The sequence below is a fragment of the Scyliorhinus torazame genome, chromosome 21, assembly GCF_047496885.1.
Source record: "Scyliorhinus torazame isolate Kashiwa2021f chromosome 21, sScyTor2.1, whole genome shotgun sequence".
Classification (NCBI taxonomy): Eukaryota; Metazoa; Chordata; class Chondrichthyes; order Carcharhiniformes; family Scyliorhinidae; genus Scyliorhinus; species Scyliorhinus torazame.
This window is the reverse complement of record NC_092727.1, coordinates 555,395-576,621: the sequence shown is the minus strand read 5'-3', so window position 1 is coordinate 576,621 and position 21,227 is coordinate 555,395. Positions and strand designations below refer to the sequence as shown.

The 21,227-nt window shown below is 48.7% G+C and overlaps 1 protein-coding gene across 1 annotated transcript in view; it reads left to right on the top strand.

Annotated features, from left to right (window-relative positions):
• LOC140398723 (rho guanine nucleotide exchange factor 12-like) overlaps window positions 1-21,227 on the top strand; it is a 76,271-nt gene that overhangs the window by 11,337 nt on the left and 43,707 nt on the right. The window contains exons 4-9 of the mRNA XM_072487738.1: window positions 5,323-5,513; window positions 6,327-6,473; window positions 7,724-7,809; window positions 17,654-17,779; window positions 17,937-18,051; window positions 18,968-19,074. Coding sequence (XP_072343839.1) covers window positions 5,323-5,513; window positions 6,327-6,473; window positions 7,724-7,809; window positions 17,654-17,779; window positions 17,937-18,051; window positions 18,968-19,074 — 772 coding nt within the window. The remainder of the gene's footprint in view (window positions 1-5,322; window positions 5,514-6,326; window positions 6,474-7,723; window positions 7,810-17,653; window positions 17,780-17,936; window positions 18,052-18,967; window positions 19,075-21,227) is intronic.

The window sequence follows — 21,227 nt, the reverse complement described above, 5'->3', positions numbered from 1 at the left end:
GGCAAAGAAAACTCGGAGCAGTAAATGGGAGAACGCGGTGATCCGCGTTTATCAAGACTGGAGTGCGGAGGTGGCGAGAAGGAGGGCGAGCTTTAATCGGGCCAAGGCGGTGCTTCATAAAAAGAAGATAAAATTTGGAATGCTGCAACCGGCAAGACTGTGGGTCACATATCGAGGGAGGCACCACTACTTTGAGACGGCGGATGAAGCGTGGACTTTTATTGTGGAAGAAAAACTGGAATGAGCGGGTTATTAAAAAGAACGTTTGAACAAAGTGGTGGGGCGAATGAGGGGGGCAAAGAGGGGGGTTAAAAAGGGGGGAAAGAGGAGTTTTATGTACTAATCCTGCGATGTGGTAACTTTTCTCTCTTCCACAGGTGGTGATGGGGGGAGGAGGGGAGGTGGAGGAGATGGGGCGTTGGCCATGGGAGGCGGGGCCGAGGGAGAAGCGCGGGCTTGGTTCCCGCGCTATGATAATCATGGCGGGAATAGAGAAGCAGGAAGGAGGGGGCGGCGCACGGTGCGAGCCGAGGTCACGGGGGGAAGCCGAGGTCGGCCAGAGTTTGCTGATTTCTGGGAGCAACATGGGGGGAGTAATTACGCTAGCGGGGGATCTAGCGGGGGGGGGTGGGAGGGGGGAATTACTGGGTTGCTGCTGCTGGGGAGAGGGGGGAGCTGGTATGGGAGGGGATGGGTGGGGGGGCACCGCCTGGGGGAGATACAGCTGCGTGGGAACCGGGTGAAGAGCTGGAAAAAGGGGATGGCTAATCGACAAGGGGGGGGGTGGTAGGAAGCCCCCCAACTCGGCTGATCACGTGGAACGTGAAAGGGCTCAACGGGCCGATAGAGGGCACGGGTACTCGCACACCTTAAGAAACTTAAGGCAGATGTGGTTATGTTACAGGAAACGCACCTGAAACTGATAGACCAGGTTAGGCTGCGCAAAGGATGGGTGGGGCAGGTGTTCCATTCGGGGCTAGATGCAAAAAACAGGGGGGTGGCTATATTAGTGGGGAAGCGGGTAATGTTCGAGGCAAAGACTATAGTGGCGGATAGCGGGGGCAGATACGTGATGGTGAGTGGCAAACTACAGGGGGAGACGGTGGTTTTGGTAAACGTGTATGCCCCGAACTGGGATGATGCCAATTTTATGAGGCGGATGCTAGGACGCATTCCGGACCTAGAGATGGGAAAGCTGAAAATGGGGGGAGATTTTAATACGGTGTTGGAACCAGGGCTGGATAGGTCGAAGTCCAGGACTGGAAGGAGGCCGGCAGCAGCCAAGGTACTTAAAGATTTTATGGAGCAGATGGGAGGTGTAGACCCGTGGAGATTTAGCAGACCTAGGAGTAAGGAGTTCTCGTTTTTCTCCTATGTCCATAAAGTCTACTCGCAAATAGACTTTTTTGTGCTGGGAAGGGCGTTGATCCCGAAGGTGAGGGGAACGGAGTATACGGCTATAGCCATTTCGGATCACGCTCCACACTGGGTAGACTTGGAGATAGGGGAGGAAACAGGAGGGCGCCCACCCTGGAGAATGGACATGGGACTAATGGCGGGTGAGGGGGTGCATTGAAAAGTACTTGGAACTCAATGATAATGGGGAGGTCCAGGTGGGAGTGGTCTGGGAGGCGTTGAAGGCGGTGGTTAGAGGGGAGCTGATATCAATAAGGGCACATAAAGGGAAGCAGGAGAGTAAGGAACGGGAGCGGTTGCTGCAAGAACTTTTGAGGGTGGACAGACAATATGCGGAAGCACCGGAGGAGGGACTGTACAGGGAAAGGCAAAGGCTACATGTAGAATTTGACTTGCTGACTACGGACACTGCAGAGGCACAATGGAGGAAGGCACAGGGTGTACAGTACGAATATGGGGAGAAGGCGAGCAGGTTGCTGGCACACCAATTGAGGAAAAGGGGAGCAGCGAGGGAAATAGGGGGAGTGAGGGATGAGGAAGGAGAGATGGAGCGGGGAGCGGAGAGAGTGAATGGAGTGTTCAAGACATTTTATAAAAAATTATATGAAGCTCAACCCCCGGATGGGAGGGAGAGAATGATGGGCTTCTTGGATCGGCTGGAATTTCCCAAGGTGGAAGAGCAGGAAAGGGTGGGACTGGGAGCACAGATCGAGGTAGAAGAAGTGGTGAAAGGAATTAGGAGCATGCAGGCGGGAAAGGCCCCGGGACCGGATGGATTCCCAGTCGAATTCTATAGAAAATATGTGGACTTGCTCGCCCCGGTATTGACGAGGACCTTTAACGAGGCAAAGGAAAGGGCACAACTGCCCCCGACTATGTCTGAAGCAACGATATCGCTTCTCTTAAAGAAGGAAAAGGACCCGCTACAATGCGGGTCCTATAGACCTATTTCCCTCCTAAATGTAGATGCCAAGATCCTGGCCAAGGTAATGGCAATGAGAATAGAGGAATGTGTCCCGGGGGTGGTCCACGAGGACCAAACTGGGTTTGTGAAGGGGAGACAGCTGAACACGAATATACAGAGGCTGTTAGGGGTAATGATGATGGCCCCACCAGAGGGGGAAACGGAGATAGTAGTGGCGATGGATGCCGAGAAAGCATTTGATAGAGTGGAGTGGGATTATTTGTGGGAGGTGTTGAGGAGATTTGGTTTTGGAGAGGGGTATGTTAGATGGGTGCAGCTGTTGTATAGGGCCCCGATGGCGAGCGTGGTCACGAATGGACAGGGATCTGCATATTTTCGGCTCCATAGAGGGACAAGGCAGGGATGCCCTCTGTCCCCATTATTGTTTGCACTGGCGATTGAGCCCCTGGCGATAGCGTTGAGGGGTTCCAAGAAGTGGAGGGGAGTACTTAGAGGAGAAGAACACCGGGTATCTTTGTATGCGGACGATTTGTTACTATACGTGGCAGACCCGGCGGAGGGGATGCCAGAAATAATGCGGATACTTGGGGAGTTTGGGGATTTTTCAGGGTATAAATTGAACATGGGGAAAAGTGAGTTGTTTGTGGTGCATCCAGGGGAGCAGAGTAGAGAAATAGAGGACCTACCGTTGAGGAAGGTATCAAGGGACTTTCGTTACCTGGGGATCCAGATAGCCAAGAATTGGGGCACATTGCATAGGTTAAATTTAACGCGGTTGGTGGAACAAATGGAGGAGGATTTCAAGAGATGGGATATGGTATCCCTGTCACTGGCAGGGAGGGTGCAGGCGGTTAAGATGGTGGTCCTCCCGAGATTCCTCTTTGTGTTTCAGTGCCTCCCGGTGGTGACCACGAAGGCTTTTTTTAAAAGGATTGAAAAGAGCATCATGGGTTAAGTGTGGGCCGGGAAGACCCCGAGAGTGAGGAAGGGATTCTTACAGCGTAGCAGGGATAGGGGGGGGCTGGCACTACCGAGCCTAAGTGAGTATTATTGGGCCGCTAATATTTCAATGGTGAGTAAGTGGATGGGAGAGGAGGGGGGAGCGGCGTGGAAGAGATTAGAGAGGGCGTCCTGTAGGGGGACTAGCCTACAGGCTATGGTGACAGCCCCATTGCCGTTCTCACCGAGTAACTACACCACAAGCCCGGTGGTGGTGGCTACACTGAAGATTTGGGGACAGTGGAGACGGCATAGGGGAAAGACTGGAGCCTTGGGGGGGGTCCCCGATAAGAAACAACCATAGGTTTGCCCCGGGGGGGAATGGATGGGGGATATGGAATGTGGCAAAGAGCAGGAATAACGCAACTGAAAGATCTGTTTGTGGATGGGAAGTTCGCGAGTCTGGGAGCGCTGACCGAGAAATATGGGTTGCCCCAAGGGAATGCATTCAGGTATATGCAACTGAGGGCTTTTGCGAGGCAACAGGTGAGGGAATTCTCGCAGCTCCCGCAAGAGGTGCAGGACAGAGTGATCTCAAAGACCTGGGTGGGGGATGGTAAGGTGTCAGATATATATAGGGAAATGTGGCACGAAGGGGAGACTATGGTAGATGAGCTAAAAGGGAAATGGGAAGAAGAGCTGGGGGAGGAGATCGAGGAGGGGCTGTGGGCAGATGCCCTAAGCAGGGTAAACTCGTCGTCCTCGTGCGCCAGGCTAAGCCTGATTCAGTTTAAGGTATTACACAGGGCACATATGACTGGAGCACGGCTCAGTAAATTTTTTGGGGTGGAGGATAGGTGTGCGAGGTGCTCGAGAAGCCCAGCGAATCATACCCATATGTTTTGGTCATGCCCGGCACTACAGGGGTTTTGGATGGGGGTGACAAAGGTGCTTTCAAAAGTAGCGGGGGTCCGGGTCGAACCAAGCTGGGGGTTGGCTATATTTGGGGTTGCACAAGAGCCGGGAGTGCAGGAGGCGAGAGAGGCCGATGTTTTGGCCTTTGCGTCCCTAGTAGCCCGGCGCAGGATATTGTTAATGTGGAAAGAAGCCAAGCCCCCGGGGGTGGAGACCTGGATAAATGACATGGCAGGGTTTATAAAGCTAGTGCGGATTAAGTTCGTTCTAAGGGGGTCGGCTCAAGGGTTCACCAGGCGGTGGCAACCGTTCGTCGAATACCTCGCAGAAAGTTAGATGGAATGGAAAAAAGAAGGCAGCAGCAGCCCAGGATCGGGGAGGGTGGGGGGGGGGGGGGAGGAGGAGGAACCAGTAGGACTCTCAGGGTTGTTAATATATACTGTATAATATGTATAGGTCGTTGTGACAGATAATTATATATTGGACTGTTAAATTATATTTTTGGACAGTGTTACTTGTGATAAGGCAGTTGCCAATTCGGGTTAGTTTTCATTTTTGTTATTTATTATTTATTCAATTTTTGTTTATAAAATAGGTCATTGTTATTTGTGTTGTTATAATGTGTAAAGGATGCACAAAAATTTTCAATAAAATATTTATTAAAAAAAAAAGTACTGGTGGGGACGGGTCTGTTAGTGGCTGTGAGCTGAATTTCAAAGTTGAATTAAGAGCCAATGATGAGGGCATGTCGTGTGGTGAGTTTTCCTTTAACTGATCACCTCTATTGCTGACTGTCTTGTATATCTGGCTTCAATTCTGATATCCTGCTGTTTAGTTTTGTAAAGGTTGCAAGTTTGCGAAGGTTGTGGCAGAACAGAGTGTGTCTGATGAGTGCCTGCTTTCTGTGTGCAGTTAGTATCTGACAGTACAGAGAGGCCATCGGGCCCGTTGGGCCTGAGCTGGCTGTGCGATGTGCTGTTCAATTCCTCCCACTCTCCCTGCTCTTTTCCTGTAGCTGTGCAAATTCATACTTTTCAAACAATGTGCAGTTGCGTCTGGCTAAGCACCGAGGTCCTGGCTGGTTCACACTGCCACCTTTGTTTCATGTTTGTTTTCTGGTTTCTCAGAGTGGATGGACATGGATATGGAGCGTGGACTGAGCCTGGTTCTCAGAGCCAGTGCCTGGCTCAGGCTGAGGAAGATCAAACACATCTATCTGATGTGGAGCAGGACCCGGCCAATTGGCAGCAATTGGTGAGCCAGGACATCCTGTCTGGCTTGAAGCCACATGAGATCAAGCGTCAGGAAGTGATTAATGGTAAGGCAGTGGCAGGGGTTGGCGGGTGGGTCTGCAGCTTCGGGGGGGGGGGGGGGGGGGGGTGGATGGCTGCCTGCTCAGGAATGTCTTGTAGCTGTGGTGTTGGCTGGGGCGGGGGGATATTTAGGGGTTCATTGCGGTGGTACAGGGAGGTACAGAGGGATTCTTTTGCAGCTGAGTAAGACGAGAGCATGTCCAGCTGTGGGGATGTGGGTAGGGGAGCCATTTTATGTATTGGGATCAGGGTGCCTCTGGGAATCTGGGACTGAACAGTCCTGGGAAGGGTGTTGGTCGGGTGAAGGAAATACAATGCATCACTGAGAATCACAGAATCTACAGTGGAGAAAGAGGCCATTCGGCCCATCGAGTAAGCACCAGCCCTTGGAAAGAGCACCCTACTTAAACCCACGCCTCCACCCCATCCCCATAAACCAGTAACCCCACCTAACCTTTTGGACAGTAATTTATCCTGGCCAATTCACCTAACCTGCACATCTTTGGACTGGAGGCACCCGGAGGAAACCCACGCAGACACGGGGAGAAAGTGCAAACTCCACACAGACAGTCACCCGAGGCCGGAATTGAACCAGGGACCCTGGAGCTGTGAGTCAGCAGTGCTAACCACTGTGCCACCCGTTGCATAGGGATCACAGGGCTCTGGATGATGTGGTGTTACACCAAGTGTTCAGCGGATTACCTAGTGCTCAGTAAACTCTGTTAAGTCCGAATGTGAGACATTACCATGAGTGCTGATTCTAATCTACACTTTATCTCTAATCACTAATTTGGATTTTGCCTCTGGTTATTTGGTAGAACTTTTCCACACAGAACGAGCTCACATCCGAATGCTGAAAGTCCTAGATGTAATATTTTACCAGAAGATGTTGCGAGATGGCAACATACCGACAGCTGATGTGAGGAGTATATTTTCCAACCTGGAGGAGGTCCTGCAGCTTCATGGTAACTGAGGGATTTGGGGGTGGATATAATAATAATACTGAGCATTGCCAACCCTCCGAGTAGAGAATTGCAAGGATTCACAACCCTTTGATTGAAGAAATTTCTGGCCAATTCCTTAAGAGAGGGATTAATTCTCCAGTCGACTGCAGTAATCGCTGGAAATTAAAATGACTTTGGATTTAATCACGCCTCGTGTAGCCCAGTCACTGACTTCTGTGAGACTCTGATAGACAGTTACCGGCTCACTGCATCAGAACATTCATACTGTTGATTGAGAGACAGTGTTTAAACTGAAGTGAGCTTCTTTGTACCAGTGATGTGACTGAGAGTGTTACTGATGTTCTCTGAGTTGTCAATCCTCCATTCATCAAATTCCTAACTAGTGCCACTCTGTGAGGTGGCCCAGATTCCCCTCTCCCCAGTGAGTGTCCCCCTGTGTATTTGTGGTCAAGGAGAGTAACAGAGTTAGCCCTGATCTTGAACATAGTGCTGCTGTTCCTCGATGGAAGGTTCTCCCACATTCTCTCTGTCTTGTGACCCTAAGTCGGAACTGAGCAGAAAGTTGACATTCCCCTCAAAAATTCACTCACCAACTTTTAGAAACTTAGTAATTGACACAAAGACCAGGGAGAGAAAGTATAAACAAAATGGTTCAATTTTAAATCTGCTTCGGGAATAGAGAAACCCGAGAGCAAATATACACAAATCATTGAAGGTGGCTGGACAGTTTTGAAGACTTCTTTAAACAGTAAATAGTATAATTGTTTCTACGAATAGAGCATGTGGAGAGACCGAGAAAAGCAGCCTTTGTGCCTGTTGCAGCAGAGGTGGTTAAGAGGAGCTTTAATAGACCCGTTCCAAGTGAGGTTGATGGGGGAATGAGGAGAAACTTTGCAGTAGCAGGAGAGTCCGTAACCAAAAATACAGATTGACATGGATTGGCAAAAGAACCAAAGACTGCATGAGAATTTATTTTTTTGAAAGGTGTTGTGATCTGCAATGTGCTGCCTGGAACAGAAGTGGAAGCAAATTCAGCTTTAAGGGGAAAATCTGCAGGATTGTGGGAAAGAGCAGGGAAGAGAGACTAATTTGATCGGTCTTTCAAAGAGACCGCATGGGTAGGATGGGCTGAACGGCCGAATGTTCTGCTGTATCCTGTGTGATCTTGTCAGCAGATCACTATCCCTGAAACCATTTTACAGTGAGTGAACTTCATCAAATGTGATCACGAGTTCTATTTATTTTTCCAGTTTCATTAAATGAGCAGATGAGGAAGGTCTGGAAAAGGAATGAAAACTTTGTGGTTGATCAAATTGGCGAGGACCTGCTGAGCTGGGTGAGTGTGCATCTGTTCACTATAGTGGGATCTGAATATGAAGAGGTCAGAATCAACTCCCCGGGGGTAGGTGGTTAGCACTGTTGTTTCACGGGGCCGAGGACCCAGGTTCGATCCCGGCTCTGGGTCACTGTGTGGAATTTGCACATTCTCCCCGTGTCTGTGTGGGTCTCACCCCCACAACCCAAAGATGTACAGGGTAGGTGGATTGGCCTTTAATTGGGAAAAAAGAATTGTGTACTCTAAATTTATATTTTTTTAAAAAAGAATCAACTCCCTTAGTGTGATTGCAATCTCTGGATTCAGTCACGAGACATTAATGCATTCTTATTAAAATGTGCACAGCCTTTTCATGATGAGAAAGTAGGTTAACAACCACTTAGCATCACCAGTCTAGTCTAACAAAGACCATGTGGTCCAAGAGGAAACTCTGAAGTTGGACGAAGCACGAAGGAGGATGTCCAGTCCGCTCCAGTGCACCGCTGTAAGAGTTCCTCAGCGTAGCATCCTGGGCCCAACCATCTCCTAACTGCTTCATCAATGACCTTCCTTCCATCGTGCCAGAAGTCAGAATCCTTTCCAGCCCATTGAATCTACATTGATTCTTTGATAGTGCATTCTACCTAGTCCCACTCCCCTGCCTTATCCCATAACCATCCCCATTCTCTCTTTTCACAGAACAATCCAATTCCCTTTCGAATACCTCGATCAAACCTGCCTCTACCACCCTCGGGAAATTCACTCCGAACTCTAACCACCCTCTGAGTGAAAGAATATCTACCACATCACTTTTACTCCTTTTGTTTATTATTTTGAGTCTGTTCCCTCTAGTTCTTGATGTTCTCTTGAGAGGGAACAGTTTTTCACTATTTACCCTGTCCATACCCCTCAGGATCATAGAACATAGAACAGTACAGCACAGAACCGGCCCTTCAGCCCTCAATGTTGTGCCGAGCTTTGTCCGAAACCAAGATCAAGCTATCCCACTCCCTGTCATTCTGGTGTGCTCCAGGGGCCTATCCAATAACCGCTTGAAAGTTTCTAAAGTGTCCGACTCCACTATCACAGCAGGCAGTCCATTCCACACCCTAACCACTCTCTGAGTAAAGAACCTACCTCGGACATCCCTCCTATATCTCCCACCCTGAACCTTATAGTTATGCCCCCTTGTAACAGCTACATCCACCCAAGGAAATAGTCTCTGAACGTCCACTCTATCTATCCCCCTCATTATCTTATAAACCTCTATTAAGTCGCCTCTCATCCTCCTCCGCTCCAAAGAGAAAAGCCCTAGCTTCCTCAACCTTTCCGCATAAGACCTATCCTGCAAACCAGGCAGCATCCTGGTAAATCTCCTTTGCACCCTTTCCAATGCTTCCGCATCCTTCCTATAATGAGGTGACCAGAACTGCACACAATACTCCAAATGTGGTCTCACCAGGGTCATGTACAGTTGCAGCATAACCCCACGGCTCTTAAACTCAAGCCCCCTGTTCATTAACGCAAACACACTATAAGCCTTCTTCACTGCTCTATCCACTTGAGTGGCAACCTTCAGAGATCTGTGGACATGAACCCCAAGATCTCTCTGTTCCTCCACATTCCTCAGAACCCTGCCGTTGACCCTGTAATCCGCCTTCAAATTTTTCCTACCAAAATGAATCACCTCGCACTTGTCAGGGTTAAACTCCATGTGCCATTTTTCGGCCCAGCTCTGCATCCTATCAATGTCTCTTTGCAGCCTACAACAGCCCTCCACCTCACCCACTACTCCACCAATCTTGGTGTCATCAGCAAATTTACTGACCCACCCTTCAGCCCCCTCCTCCAAGTCATTGATAAAAATCACAAATAGCAGAGGACCCAGCACTGATCCCTGTGGTACACCGCTGGTAACTGGTCTCCAGTCTGAAAATTTTCCATCCACCACCACTCTCTGTCTTCTATGTGATAGCCGGTTACTTATCCAATTGGCCAAATTTCCCTCTATCCCACACCTCCTTACTTTCTTCATGAGCCGACCATGGGGAACCTTATCAAACGCCTTACTAAAATCCATGTATCCGACATCAACTGCTCTACCTTCATCTACACACTTAGTTACCTCCTCAAAGAATTCAATCAAATTTGTGAGGCAAGACTTACCCTTCACGAATCCGTGTTGACTATCCCGGATTAAGCTGCATCTTTCCAAATGGTCATAAATCCTATCCTTCAGGACCTTTTCCATTAACTGACCGACCACCGAAGTAAGACTAACTGGCCTATAATTACCAGGGTCATTCCTATCCCCTTTCTTGAACAGAGGAACAACATTCGCCACTCTCCAGTCCTCTGGCACTATCCCCGTGATGTGGAGATGCCGGCGTTGGACTGGGGTGAGCACAGTACGAAGTCTTACAACACCAGGTTAAAGTCCAACAGGTTTGTTTCGATGTCACTAGCTTTCGGAGCGCTGCTCCTTCCTCAGGTGAATGAGGAAGGAGCAGCGCTCCGAAAGCTAGTGACATCGAAACAAACCTGTTGGACTTTAACCTGGTGTTGTAAGACTTCGTACTATCCCCGTGGACAGTGAGGACCCAAAGATCAAAGCCAAAGGCTCTGCTAGCTCATCCCTTGCCTCCCAAAGAATCCCAGGATATATCACATCTGGCCCAGGGGACTTGTCGACCCTAAGGTTTTTCAAAATTGCTGAATACCTCTCTCAAATCTCCTCTCTGTCTTCTTTTCTCCAAGATAAACGGTCCCAATCTCTCCAATTCATCCTCATAGCTACGGTTCTTTATCTCTGCAATAAATATTGTGAATCTCTCTCTAATGTCTCCACATCCTTCCTCAATATGGTGCCCAGAACTGGACAGAGTCTCCAGATGAGGCCTAACTAGTGTTTTATACAAGTTTAACATGACCGCCTTTCCCTTATACTCAATACTGTATTAATACAATCTAGGATACTATCGGCTTTATTAACTGCTCTCAACATACCGTGCCACCTTCAATGACCTATGTACATAAACACCGAGGCCCGTCTGTTCCTGCACCTCCTTTATATTTTATGCTCCCTCCATATTCTTCTGGCAACATGAATCTCCTCAAACTTCTCTGCCCAATCAGCCAAATATGCCTTTGTCCTTTTGAAGTTCAAGACTATCCTTATCACAGTTGACAACGATTCAGATCTTTCTATTGTCTGCATGTTTTGAAATCATGTCCTGAACACCACAGTCTGGGTCATTGATATATGTCAGGACGAGTAAGGGTCACAACACTGACCCCAGGGAATCTCCACTACAAACCTTCCTCTAATCTGTAAAACAACCATTTATCATTACACTCTATTTCCTGTCACCCAGCCAATTTCTTATCCAAGTGCCTACTTCCCTTTTCTTCCATGAGCTTGAGTTTTTGATTATTTACTGATGATTGCTAAATGTTGAGTTCCGTTCACAGTTTCTCCAGCAGCCCAGACTGATCCATCTTGATGATATCCCAGCTGAGAGCCAAGTAGATAAAAATATTTGACCATCTGACTTCCATGGACACCAATCAACAAGTCACGATTATTTATTTATTTTCAAAGTATTTTTAGTCCACATTTCCAACTTTTTGCATGTTACAACAATAAACCCACCCAACTCATTGAACTTCCCACCCAATCAAACCTGCCCTCCCCTTTCCCCCACCATCCCGCAACAGTCAACGGTAACCAACTTTCAAAATGCAGACTGAACAAACCGCGGCTTTTGTGGAAACCAGCCCCCCCCCCCCCCAGCAAATTTCGCCTTCTCCAGGGCTGAGAACTTTAGCAAGTCCCCTCCGCCACGCCGAGGCAGAGGGTGGAGAAGCTGACCTCAACCCCAACAAGACCCGCCTGCGAGCAATCAGCGAGACAAAGGCTAAGACATCTGCTCTTCAATTCCGGCCGTTCCAACACATCAACGTGCAAAACCCCTGACATGGTGTCTGTAAACTGCCCTCTAAAACCTTTCCAGCTTCGGGCTGGACCAAAACATGTGTACATTGTCGCAGGGCGTCTCCCACATCGCACACAGACATCATCCACACCCTCAAACAGCCGGCTCATCCTTGACTTTCTCAGGTGCGGCCTGTACACCACCTTCAGCAGTATCAGTCCCAGCCTGGCACGGCGCTATCGGGAAGATCGGGAAGACCTTCCTTGTAAAGTCCCGCACCTTCATGTCCCAGAAACTCTCCCCCCGCGCCAACCCAAACTTCTCATTCAGCTCCTCCAAGCTCACAAACTGCCCTCCCAGAAACCAATCCTTCAACTCCAACCCCCTCCATGACCCCGCCTGCCTCCCTATTCCATCCCTGAACCGTTTCCACATTCGCCGCCCAATAATAGTACATCAGATTCGGGATGCCTAACCCCCCCACCCTCCCCCAACTGCCACCCCCTCTGCAGTGTCACCTTCCTTATCCTGGCCACCTTCCCCGCCCAGACACAAAGAGATCAGCCTATCCACCCCCTTAAAAAACGCCTTGGGCAAAAAGACCGACAGGCACTGAAACGGAAACCAGAATCATGGTAAAATATTCATCTTCACCGCCCGTACCCAGCTTGCCAATGTCGGAGGAAGATTATTCCACCTCAACAAATCTGCCGTCACCCACCCGCCAAACTAGAGAAATTCAACTCCCAAAATCCTGCCCAATCTGGGCCACCCGCACCCCTGAAGTGAGACGCTACCAGCAGGGAAGGCAAATGCAATGTTAGCATTCATGTCGAGGGGGCTAGAATACAAGACCAGGGATGTACTTCTGAGGCTGTGTAAGGCTCTGGTCAGACCCCATTTGGAGTATTGTGAGCAGTTTTGGGCCCCGTATCTGAGGAAGGATGTGCTGGCCTTGGAAAGGGTCCAGAGGAGGTTCACAAGAATGATCCTGGAATGAAGAACTTGTCGTATGAGGAACGGTTGAGGACTCTGGGTCTGTACTCGTTGGAGTTTTGAACAAAGAACAAAGAACAAAGAAATGTACAGCACAGGAACAGGCCCTTCGGCCCTCCAAGCCCGTGCCGACCATACTGCCCGACTAAACTACAATCTTCTACACTTCCTGGGTCCGTATCCTTCTATTCCCATCCTATTCATATATTTGTCAAGATGCCCCTTAAATGTCCCTATCGTCCCTGCTTCCACTACCTCCTCTGGTAGCGAGTTCCAGGTACCCACTACCCTCTGCGTAAAAAACTTGCCTCGTACATCTACTCTAAACCTTGCCCCTCTCACCTTAAACCTATGCCCCCTAGTAATTGACCCCTCTACCCTGGGGAAAAGCCTCTGACTATCAACTCTGTCTATGCCCCTCATAATTTTGTATACCTCTATCAGGTCGCCCCTCAACCTCCTTCGTTCCAGTGAGAACAAACCGAGATTATTCAACCGCTCCTCATAGCTTATGCCCTCCATACCAGGCAACATTCTGGTAAATCTCTTCTGCACCCTCTCTAAAGCCTCCACATCCTTCTGGTAGTGTGGCGACCAGAATTGAACACTATACTCCAAGTGTGGCCTAACTAAGGTTCTATACAGCTGCAACATGACTTGCCAATTCTTATACTCAATGCCCCGGCCAATGAAGGCCAGCATGCCGTATGCCTTCTTGACTACCTTCTCCACCTGTGTTGCCCCTTTCAATGACCTGTGGACCTGTACTCCTAGATCTCTTTGACTTTCAATACTCTTGAGGGTTCTACCATTCACTGTATATTCCCTACCTGCATTAGACCTTCCAAAATGCATTACCTCACATTTGTCCGGATTAAACTCCATCTGCCATCTCTCCGCCCAAGTCTCCAGACAATCTAAATCCTGCTGTATCCTCAGACAGTCCTCATCGCTATCCGCAATTCCACCAACCTTTGTGTCGTCTGCAAACTTACTAATCAGACCAGTTACATTTTCCTCCAAATCATTTATATATACTACGAACAACAAAGGTCCCAGCACTGATCCCTGCGGAACACCACTAGTCACAGCCCTCCAATCAGAAAAGCACCCTTCCATTGCTACTCTCTGCCTTCGATGACCTAGCCAGTTCTGTATCCACCTTGCCAGCTCACCCCTGATCCCGTGTGACTTCACCTTTTGTACTAGTCTACCATGAGGGACCTTGTCAAAGGCCTTACTGAAGTCCATATAGACAACATCTACTGCCCTACCTGCATCAATCATCTTAGTGACCTCCTCGAAAAACTCTATCAAGTTAGTGAGACACGACCTTCCCTTCACAAAACCGTGCTGCCTCTCACTAATACGTCCATTTGCTTCCAAATGGGAGTAGATCCTGTCTCTAAGAATTCTCTCCAGTAATTTCCCTACCACTGACGTAAGGCTCACCGGCCTGTAGTTCCCGGATTATCCTTGCTACCCTTCTTAAACAGAAGGATGAGGGGGGATATCATTGAAACTTACAGGATACTGCGAGGCCTGGATAGAGTGGAGGTGGGAGGATGTTTTCACTAGTAGGAAAAATTAGAACCTGAGGCCACAGCCTCAGAGTGAAGGGACGATCCTTTAAAACAGAGATGAGGAGGAATGTCTTAAGCCAGAGGGTGGTTAATCTGTGGAAGGCCGTGGAGGCCAAATCCCTGAGTGTATTTAAGACAGAAATAGATAGGTTCTTGATTAATAAGGGGATCAGGGGTTACGGGGCGAAGGCAGGAGAGTGGGGATAAAAAATATTAGCCATGATTGGACGGCGGAGCAGACTCGAAGGGCCGACTGGCCTAATTCTGCTCCTCTGTCTTATCATGTTACAGGGTGGGGGAGGGGGGGGAGTGAGGAGCTGTCGTCAAGGTAGCTGGGTGTGGGTGGGTTTTTAATGAATATTGGTGGTCAGTCTATTGCCAGAAATGGAGACAGAGAAGGGAGGAGAGATGGACTGTGTGAAGGTGAGGGGTGTGGAAGTTGGAACCAAAATCAATAAATGTTTTCCAGGTTCGAAGCAAGAGCGTGAAGCAGAGCCAATACAGTCATTACTGCCATGGGAAAAGAGTTGTGGGAGAAGGCCTGATTATGACTGGAACAAGGAATATTCCACATATCCCAGAAAAAGACGAGCATAACTGGGGCCCATGCGGGTACCCATAGCCACATCGTTTATTTTCAGGAAGTGAGACAAGTTAAAGTAGAAATTGTTGAGTTCAGAGAAGAAGTTCAGCTAGGTGGAGGAGAGTAGTTGTGGACAGGGATTGTTCGGTATCTGCTCAAGGAAGAAGTGGTGGGGTGGAGATGTGGACTCCTCTCCTACCTGCCCACCTGTCAGTTGTTCTTTGGTTTTACTTTTCCTGAGCATTGACCCTTGTTGTATTAATACAATCTGCTGTCTCCCCTTTATACCACCATCAGCATCTTCAGTCCTTAATGCTGCCATTAACAGTCCCTTTGTCTTTCATCCATGACATCATTGTCAATCTCTCCTTAGCTTTGACCTTTCTCTGGTCTTCCATTCTGCCCCAGCTCCTCCCTCTTCAACTATATAATTCATTATATTTCTACCGCTTTTCAACTGTGAAGAAGAGTGATAGGGACTCAATGTTAACTCTGTTTCTTGATGTGTTATCTGAGTTGGTTTAACACTGACTGCAACTGGGAGCAGTGAGACGAGAAACAGGCTTCCGACACAGGAGATGGTCCAACACTGTTTTATTGAACCTGCTGATTGCTGTACATAGTCTGCTGTGGGTTGACACTCTATTAATCTAAACTGATAACCTCTGTCTGTCTTGACCAGACTGGCTCTCTGTCACATGGAGACGGTGCTCACTGCACTGTGCACCCTGACTATCTCTGTAGCTGTATCCAGTGAGAAGAGGCAGGGTCTTGATGCCTCGTGTGTTTTATAGTGATGGTGTCCCCTGCAGTGTCCTGTCTGGTGATTGGTTGTTCTGTGTGTCAGTCACTGCCTGTCTGTATCTCATTATATACATGGTACGAAGTCTTACAACACCAGGTTAAAGTCCAACAGGTTTGTTTCGATGTCACTAGCTTTCGGAGCGCTGCTCCTTCCTCAGGTGAATGAAGAGGTCTGTTCCAGAAACACATATATAGACAAATTCAAAGATGCCAAACAATGCTTGGAATGCGAGCATTAGCAGGTGATTAAATCTTTACAGATCCAGAGATGGGGTAACCCCAGGTTAAAGAGGTGTGAATTGTACCAAGCCAGGACAGTTGGTAGGGTTTCGCAGGCCAGATGGTGGGGGATGAATGTAATGCGCCATGAATCCCAGGTCCCGGTAGAGGCCGCACTCGTGTGCGGAACTTGGCTATAAGTTTCTGCTCGGCGATTCTGCGTTGTCGCGGGTCCTGAAGGCCGCCTTGGAGAAAGCTTACCCGGAGATCAGAGGCTGAATGCCCTTGACTGCTGAAGTGTTCCCCGACTGGAAGGGAACATTCCTGCCTGGTGATTGTTGCGCGATGTCCGTTCATTCGTTATCGCAGCGTCTGCATGGTCTCGCCAATGTACCACGCTTCGGGACATCCTTTCCTGCAGCGTATGAGGTAGACAACGTTGGCCGAGTCGCACGAGTATGTACCGCGTACCTGGTGGGTGGTGTTCTCACGTGTAATAGTGGTATCCATGTCGATGATCTGGCACGTCTTGCAGAGATTGCCATGACAGGGTTGTGTGGTGTCGTGGTCACTGTTCTGAAGACTGGGTAGTTTCCTGCAAACAATGGTTCGTTTGAGGTTGCGCGGTTGTTTGAAGGCAAGTAGTGGGGGTGTGGGGATGACCACCACCCACCTGGTACGCGGTACATACTCGTGCGACTCGGCCAACGTTGTCTACCTCATACGCTGCAGGAAAGGATGTCCCGAAGCGTGGTACATTGGCGAGACCATGCAGACGCTGCGACAACGAATGAACGGACATCGCGCAACAATCACCAGGCAGGAATGTTCCCTTCCAGTCGGGGAACACTTCAGCAGTCAAGGGCATTCAGCCTCTGATCTCCGGGTAAGCTTTCTCCAAGACGGCCTTCAGGACCCGCGACAACGCAGAATCGCCGAGCAGAAACTTATAGCCAAGTTCCGCACACATGAGTGCAGCCTCAACCGGGACCGGGGATTCATGGCGCATTACATCCATCCCCCACCATCTGGCCTGCGAAATCCTACCAACTGTCCTGGCTTGGTACAATTCACACCTCTTTAACCTGGGGTTACCCCATCTCTGGATCTGTAAAGATTTAATCACCTGCTGATGCTCGCATTCCAAGCATTGTTTGGCATCTTTGAATTTGTCTATATATGTGTTTCTGGAACAGACCTCTTCATTCACCTGAGGAAGGAGCAGCGCTCCGAAAGCTAGTGACATCGAAACAAACCTGTTGGACTTTAACCTGGTGTTGTAAGACTTCGCACTGTGCTCACCCCAGTCCAACGCCGGCATCTCCACATCATTATATACATGAGTGGATGTTATGACATTTCTCTGTCCAAAGGTGCAGCCAGACCAGCTGAGTTTATCCAGCATTTTCTGGGTTTTTGTTTTCAGATTTCTGGCATCTGTAGTATTTTGTCCTTATGACTTGGGACATCTATTGCCTTTTCTTATTGTCACTGCGTGGGAGCTCCCTTCCAAACACCACCAGACCTGCAGTAGTTCACAAAGAAAGTCCCCCACCCCGGGACTAGGAATCGACAATATGTCAATTATTGACGGTCTTGTTACCATTGTCCAAATCCCAAAACCATATTGAAGGTCTCCTTATAGATTCACAATCTGACCTTAATGTTCGGACTGTTATTTTTTTATACTGTTGTCTGGTTGACAATTGGCTCATGTCTGAGCAAATCTGGGTTTCCTTTTGTAGTTCAGCTGCTCTGAAGAGGAGAAGTTTAAACGCGCAGCTGCCACTTTCTGCAGCAATCAGCCCTTTGCCCTGGAACTCATCAAGTCAAAACAGAAGAAGGATTCCAGATTCCAGGCCATCATTCAGGTGAGAGTCTCCAAATCCTGACTTTAATGAGACACCAGTTCCCAAACACTCCCAGGACAGGTACAGCATGGGGTTAGATTCGGAGTAATAAATGCTGACCTAGACAGTGAGGTCCACATTCTGTCAATGAATAAATAAAAGAGTTGATCTGTTGCAGGAGGCACAAAGTAATCCGCAATGCCGGAGGCTGCAACTAAAGGACATCATCCCGACGGAGATGCAGCGACTGACCAAATACCCACTGCTCCTGGAAAATATTGCCAAAAACACTGGTAAGGGTCTTTCTGAACTCAAACAGGGAGAGGACCCCAGAGAAAGAGAAAAGATGAAAGTGTCAGGTGGAAACGTCATGAAAAGGTCAGAATGGTGGGTGTGATGAGGGGCACACAGCAGGAGTTGGGGACCAATCAGCAAAGAAAATGAGAAATACAAGAAAGCTAAACTGAACCATTAAATTATAATGAAGAACTTAGTGTTTCATTGTCCTCACCACTGATTGGCTGAGGTGAGGAAAGGATCCTGTGGAGCATAAACACTGGCACAGTAATTAACGTAATTCTAATTCACAAACGCAGTCTATTGTGCAGCTACACTGCCTGAAATGGTGTCATTAATTCTCCTTTAATTGGTGTGTTAATGAAACTTCAAAGACACTAGCGGTGCCTCTGCATGCTTATACTTTAGGTTTAGAGGAGGTTTCAGGGAACATACAGTGCAGAAGGAGGCCATTCGGCCCATCGAGTCTGCACCAACCCACTTAAGCCCTCACTTCCACCCTATCCCAGTAACCCAATAATCTCTCCTAACCTTTTTGGTCATTAAGGGCAATTTATCATGGCCAATCTTCCTAACCTGCACGTCTTTGGACTGTGGGAGGAAACCGGAGCACCCGGAGGTACAGACGGGGAGGATGTGCAGACTCCGCACAGACAGTGACCCAGCGGGGAATCGAACCTGGGACCCTGGCGCTGTGAAGCCACAGTGCTATCCACTTGTGCTGCCCATTAATTTTCCTCTGTTAATTTGATTTCCAAAGTACATCCCAATATTGAACTGCAGAGGATAAATCTTTATCCTCCTGCTCTGTGCGATCTCATTCTGCTGGGAGTTACAATTAAATCTGGTGCGTAATTATCTAGAGGAGGGTGAAAGTCTTATCCCTAATCAAACAGCTCTCCTTATTCTTAGACCCAGAACAACACGAAGAGAAGAAGAAGGTGAAGAAAGCAGCAGAATGTTGCCGTCAGATTCTGAACTTTGTGAACCAGGCTGTGAAGGAAGCTGAGAATAAGCAGGTGAGTATTTGCACAGAGGAGTCTCTCAGTATGGAACCGTACCATGGTGCACATACAGATGATGAGTTTGCAGGTCGCTTTGTGTAGCGCCCAGAACTGAAAATGTTTCTCACCTAATAAGTAGCCAGAAGTTTATTTGATGGAACTTTTCCTAATCCTATTCTTGAGAAATCAACAGAAGGAGCTGCATTCATTCTTTCAATGTTGTGATGGAATTTTAAAAAATTTATTTTTTGGATAGTTAATAGTTATTATGGAAACCAATGGTGCCATGAGAGAGAGCAAGTTCAGTGACTGTATTACAGTAACTTCAGTTCCTTTTCCATTACTCTGCTTCTATCGGATAGTTTGAAAAAAATTAAGTCACAGGATATGGGTGTCGCTGGTTAGGTCGGCATTTATTGCCCATCCCTAGCTGCCCTTCAGAAGGCAGTGGTGAGCTGCCTTCTTAAACCGCTGCAGCCCTTGAGGTGTAGGTACATCCACTGTGCTGTTAGGGAGGGAGTTCCAGGATGTTGACCTGGCACCAGTAAAGGAACAGCGATATATTTCCAAGTCAGGGTGGTGAGGGACTTAGAGGGGAACCTCCAGTCCCCTGTTTGAACCAAGGCTGTAATAAGGTCAGGAGCTGAGTGGCGCTGGCCGATCAGTTCCTCATGGACACCCTGTCTGGAGTTGCACGATCTGTTCGGAGTCTATCCCATTTAGCACGGTGGTAGTGCCACACAACACGATGGAGGGTATCCTCAGTGTGAAGACGGGACTTTGTCTCCACAAGGACTGTGCGGTGGTCACTGCTACCGATACCGTCAGGGACAGATGCACCTGCAGCAGGCAGGTTGGTGAGGATGAATTCAAGTATGTTTTTTCCCTCTTGTTGGTTCCTCACCACCTGCTGCAGTCCCAGTCTAGCAGCTCTGCCCTTTAGGACCCGGCCAGCTCGGTCTGTGGGGTACAACCGAGCCTCTCTTGGTGATGGACATTGAAGTCCCCACCCAGAGTATATTCTGTGTCCTTCCCACCCTCTGTCCTACCTCCGAGTGGTGTTCAACAAGGAGAAGCACTGATTCATCAGCGAATGGTGACTGGTATGTGTTAAGCAGAAGGTTTCCTTGCCCATGTTTAACCTGAAGACACAAGACTTCATGGGGTCCAGAGTCGATGTTGAGGACTCCCAGGGTAACTCCCTGCCGACTGTATCCCACTGTGCCCCCACCCTGCTGGGTCTGTCCTGCCGGTGAGACAAGACGTACCCAGGAACGGTGGTAGTGGTGTCTGGGACATTGTCTGAAAGATATGATTCTGTGAGTGTGACTATGTCAGGCTGTTGCTTGACCAGTCTGGGAGACAGCTCTCCCAACCTTGGCACAAGCCCCAGATGTCAGTCAGGAGGACTTTGCAGGGTCGGCAGGGCTGGGTTTGCCGATGTCGTTTCCGGTGCCTGGGTCGATGCCGGGTGCTCTGTCCGCTTTCATCCATTTTGTGTTGTTGTAGCGGTTGATTACAACTGAGTGGCTTGCTAGGTCATTTCAGAGGGCATTTAATAGTCAACCTCATTGCTGTGGGCCTGGAGTCACAGGTAGGCCAGACTGGGTATGGTGTATGGATGGCAGACAATCGACATTGGTTCCATGGCCAGCATTAGTCTTTTAATTCCAGATATTTTATTGCCATGGTGGGAACCCTGGTCCCCGGATCATTACCCTGGGTCTCTGGATTAATACTCCAGCGACAATACCACTGGCCACCGCCTCCCCTAAAGCCATGTTAGCACATGGCATTCTGTGACTGGCTCCGACATTTTCACAGACAAGGGAAGGGATCGAAAATGGTACTCGTTTCCTCGCCAGAGATCATCTATCCTGTTATACCTCCGGCTGTTTCCAGAGATCCCTGATATAATCATTGGCTTTTAATTTGAAATTTTCTATTTGAAATATTTATTTTCCCAGCCTCCATCCCCACCAGTACTTGAGTGGTTGGTGGTTGCGTGTCTGATTTACATAAACACCCCAGGAGTCCTCGTGCAGTTGTTAACAGCTGATCCAGTTACACGTTGCCAAGCACTGAACGGAGCGAGAAAGAGAGTCTGTGACCAAGAGCCAGTGACCAAGTCTTGAAACTTGGAACTATGTTGAGTATAAGGTTGGGGC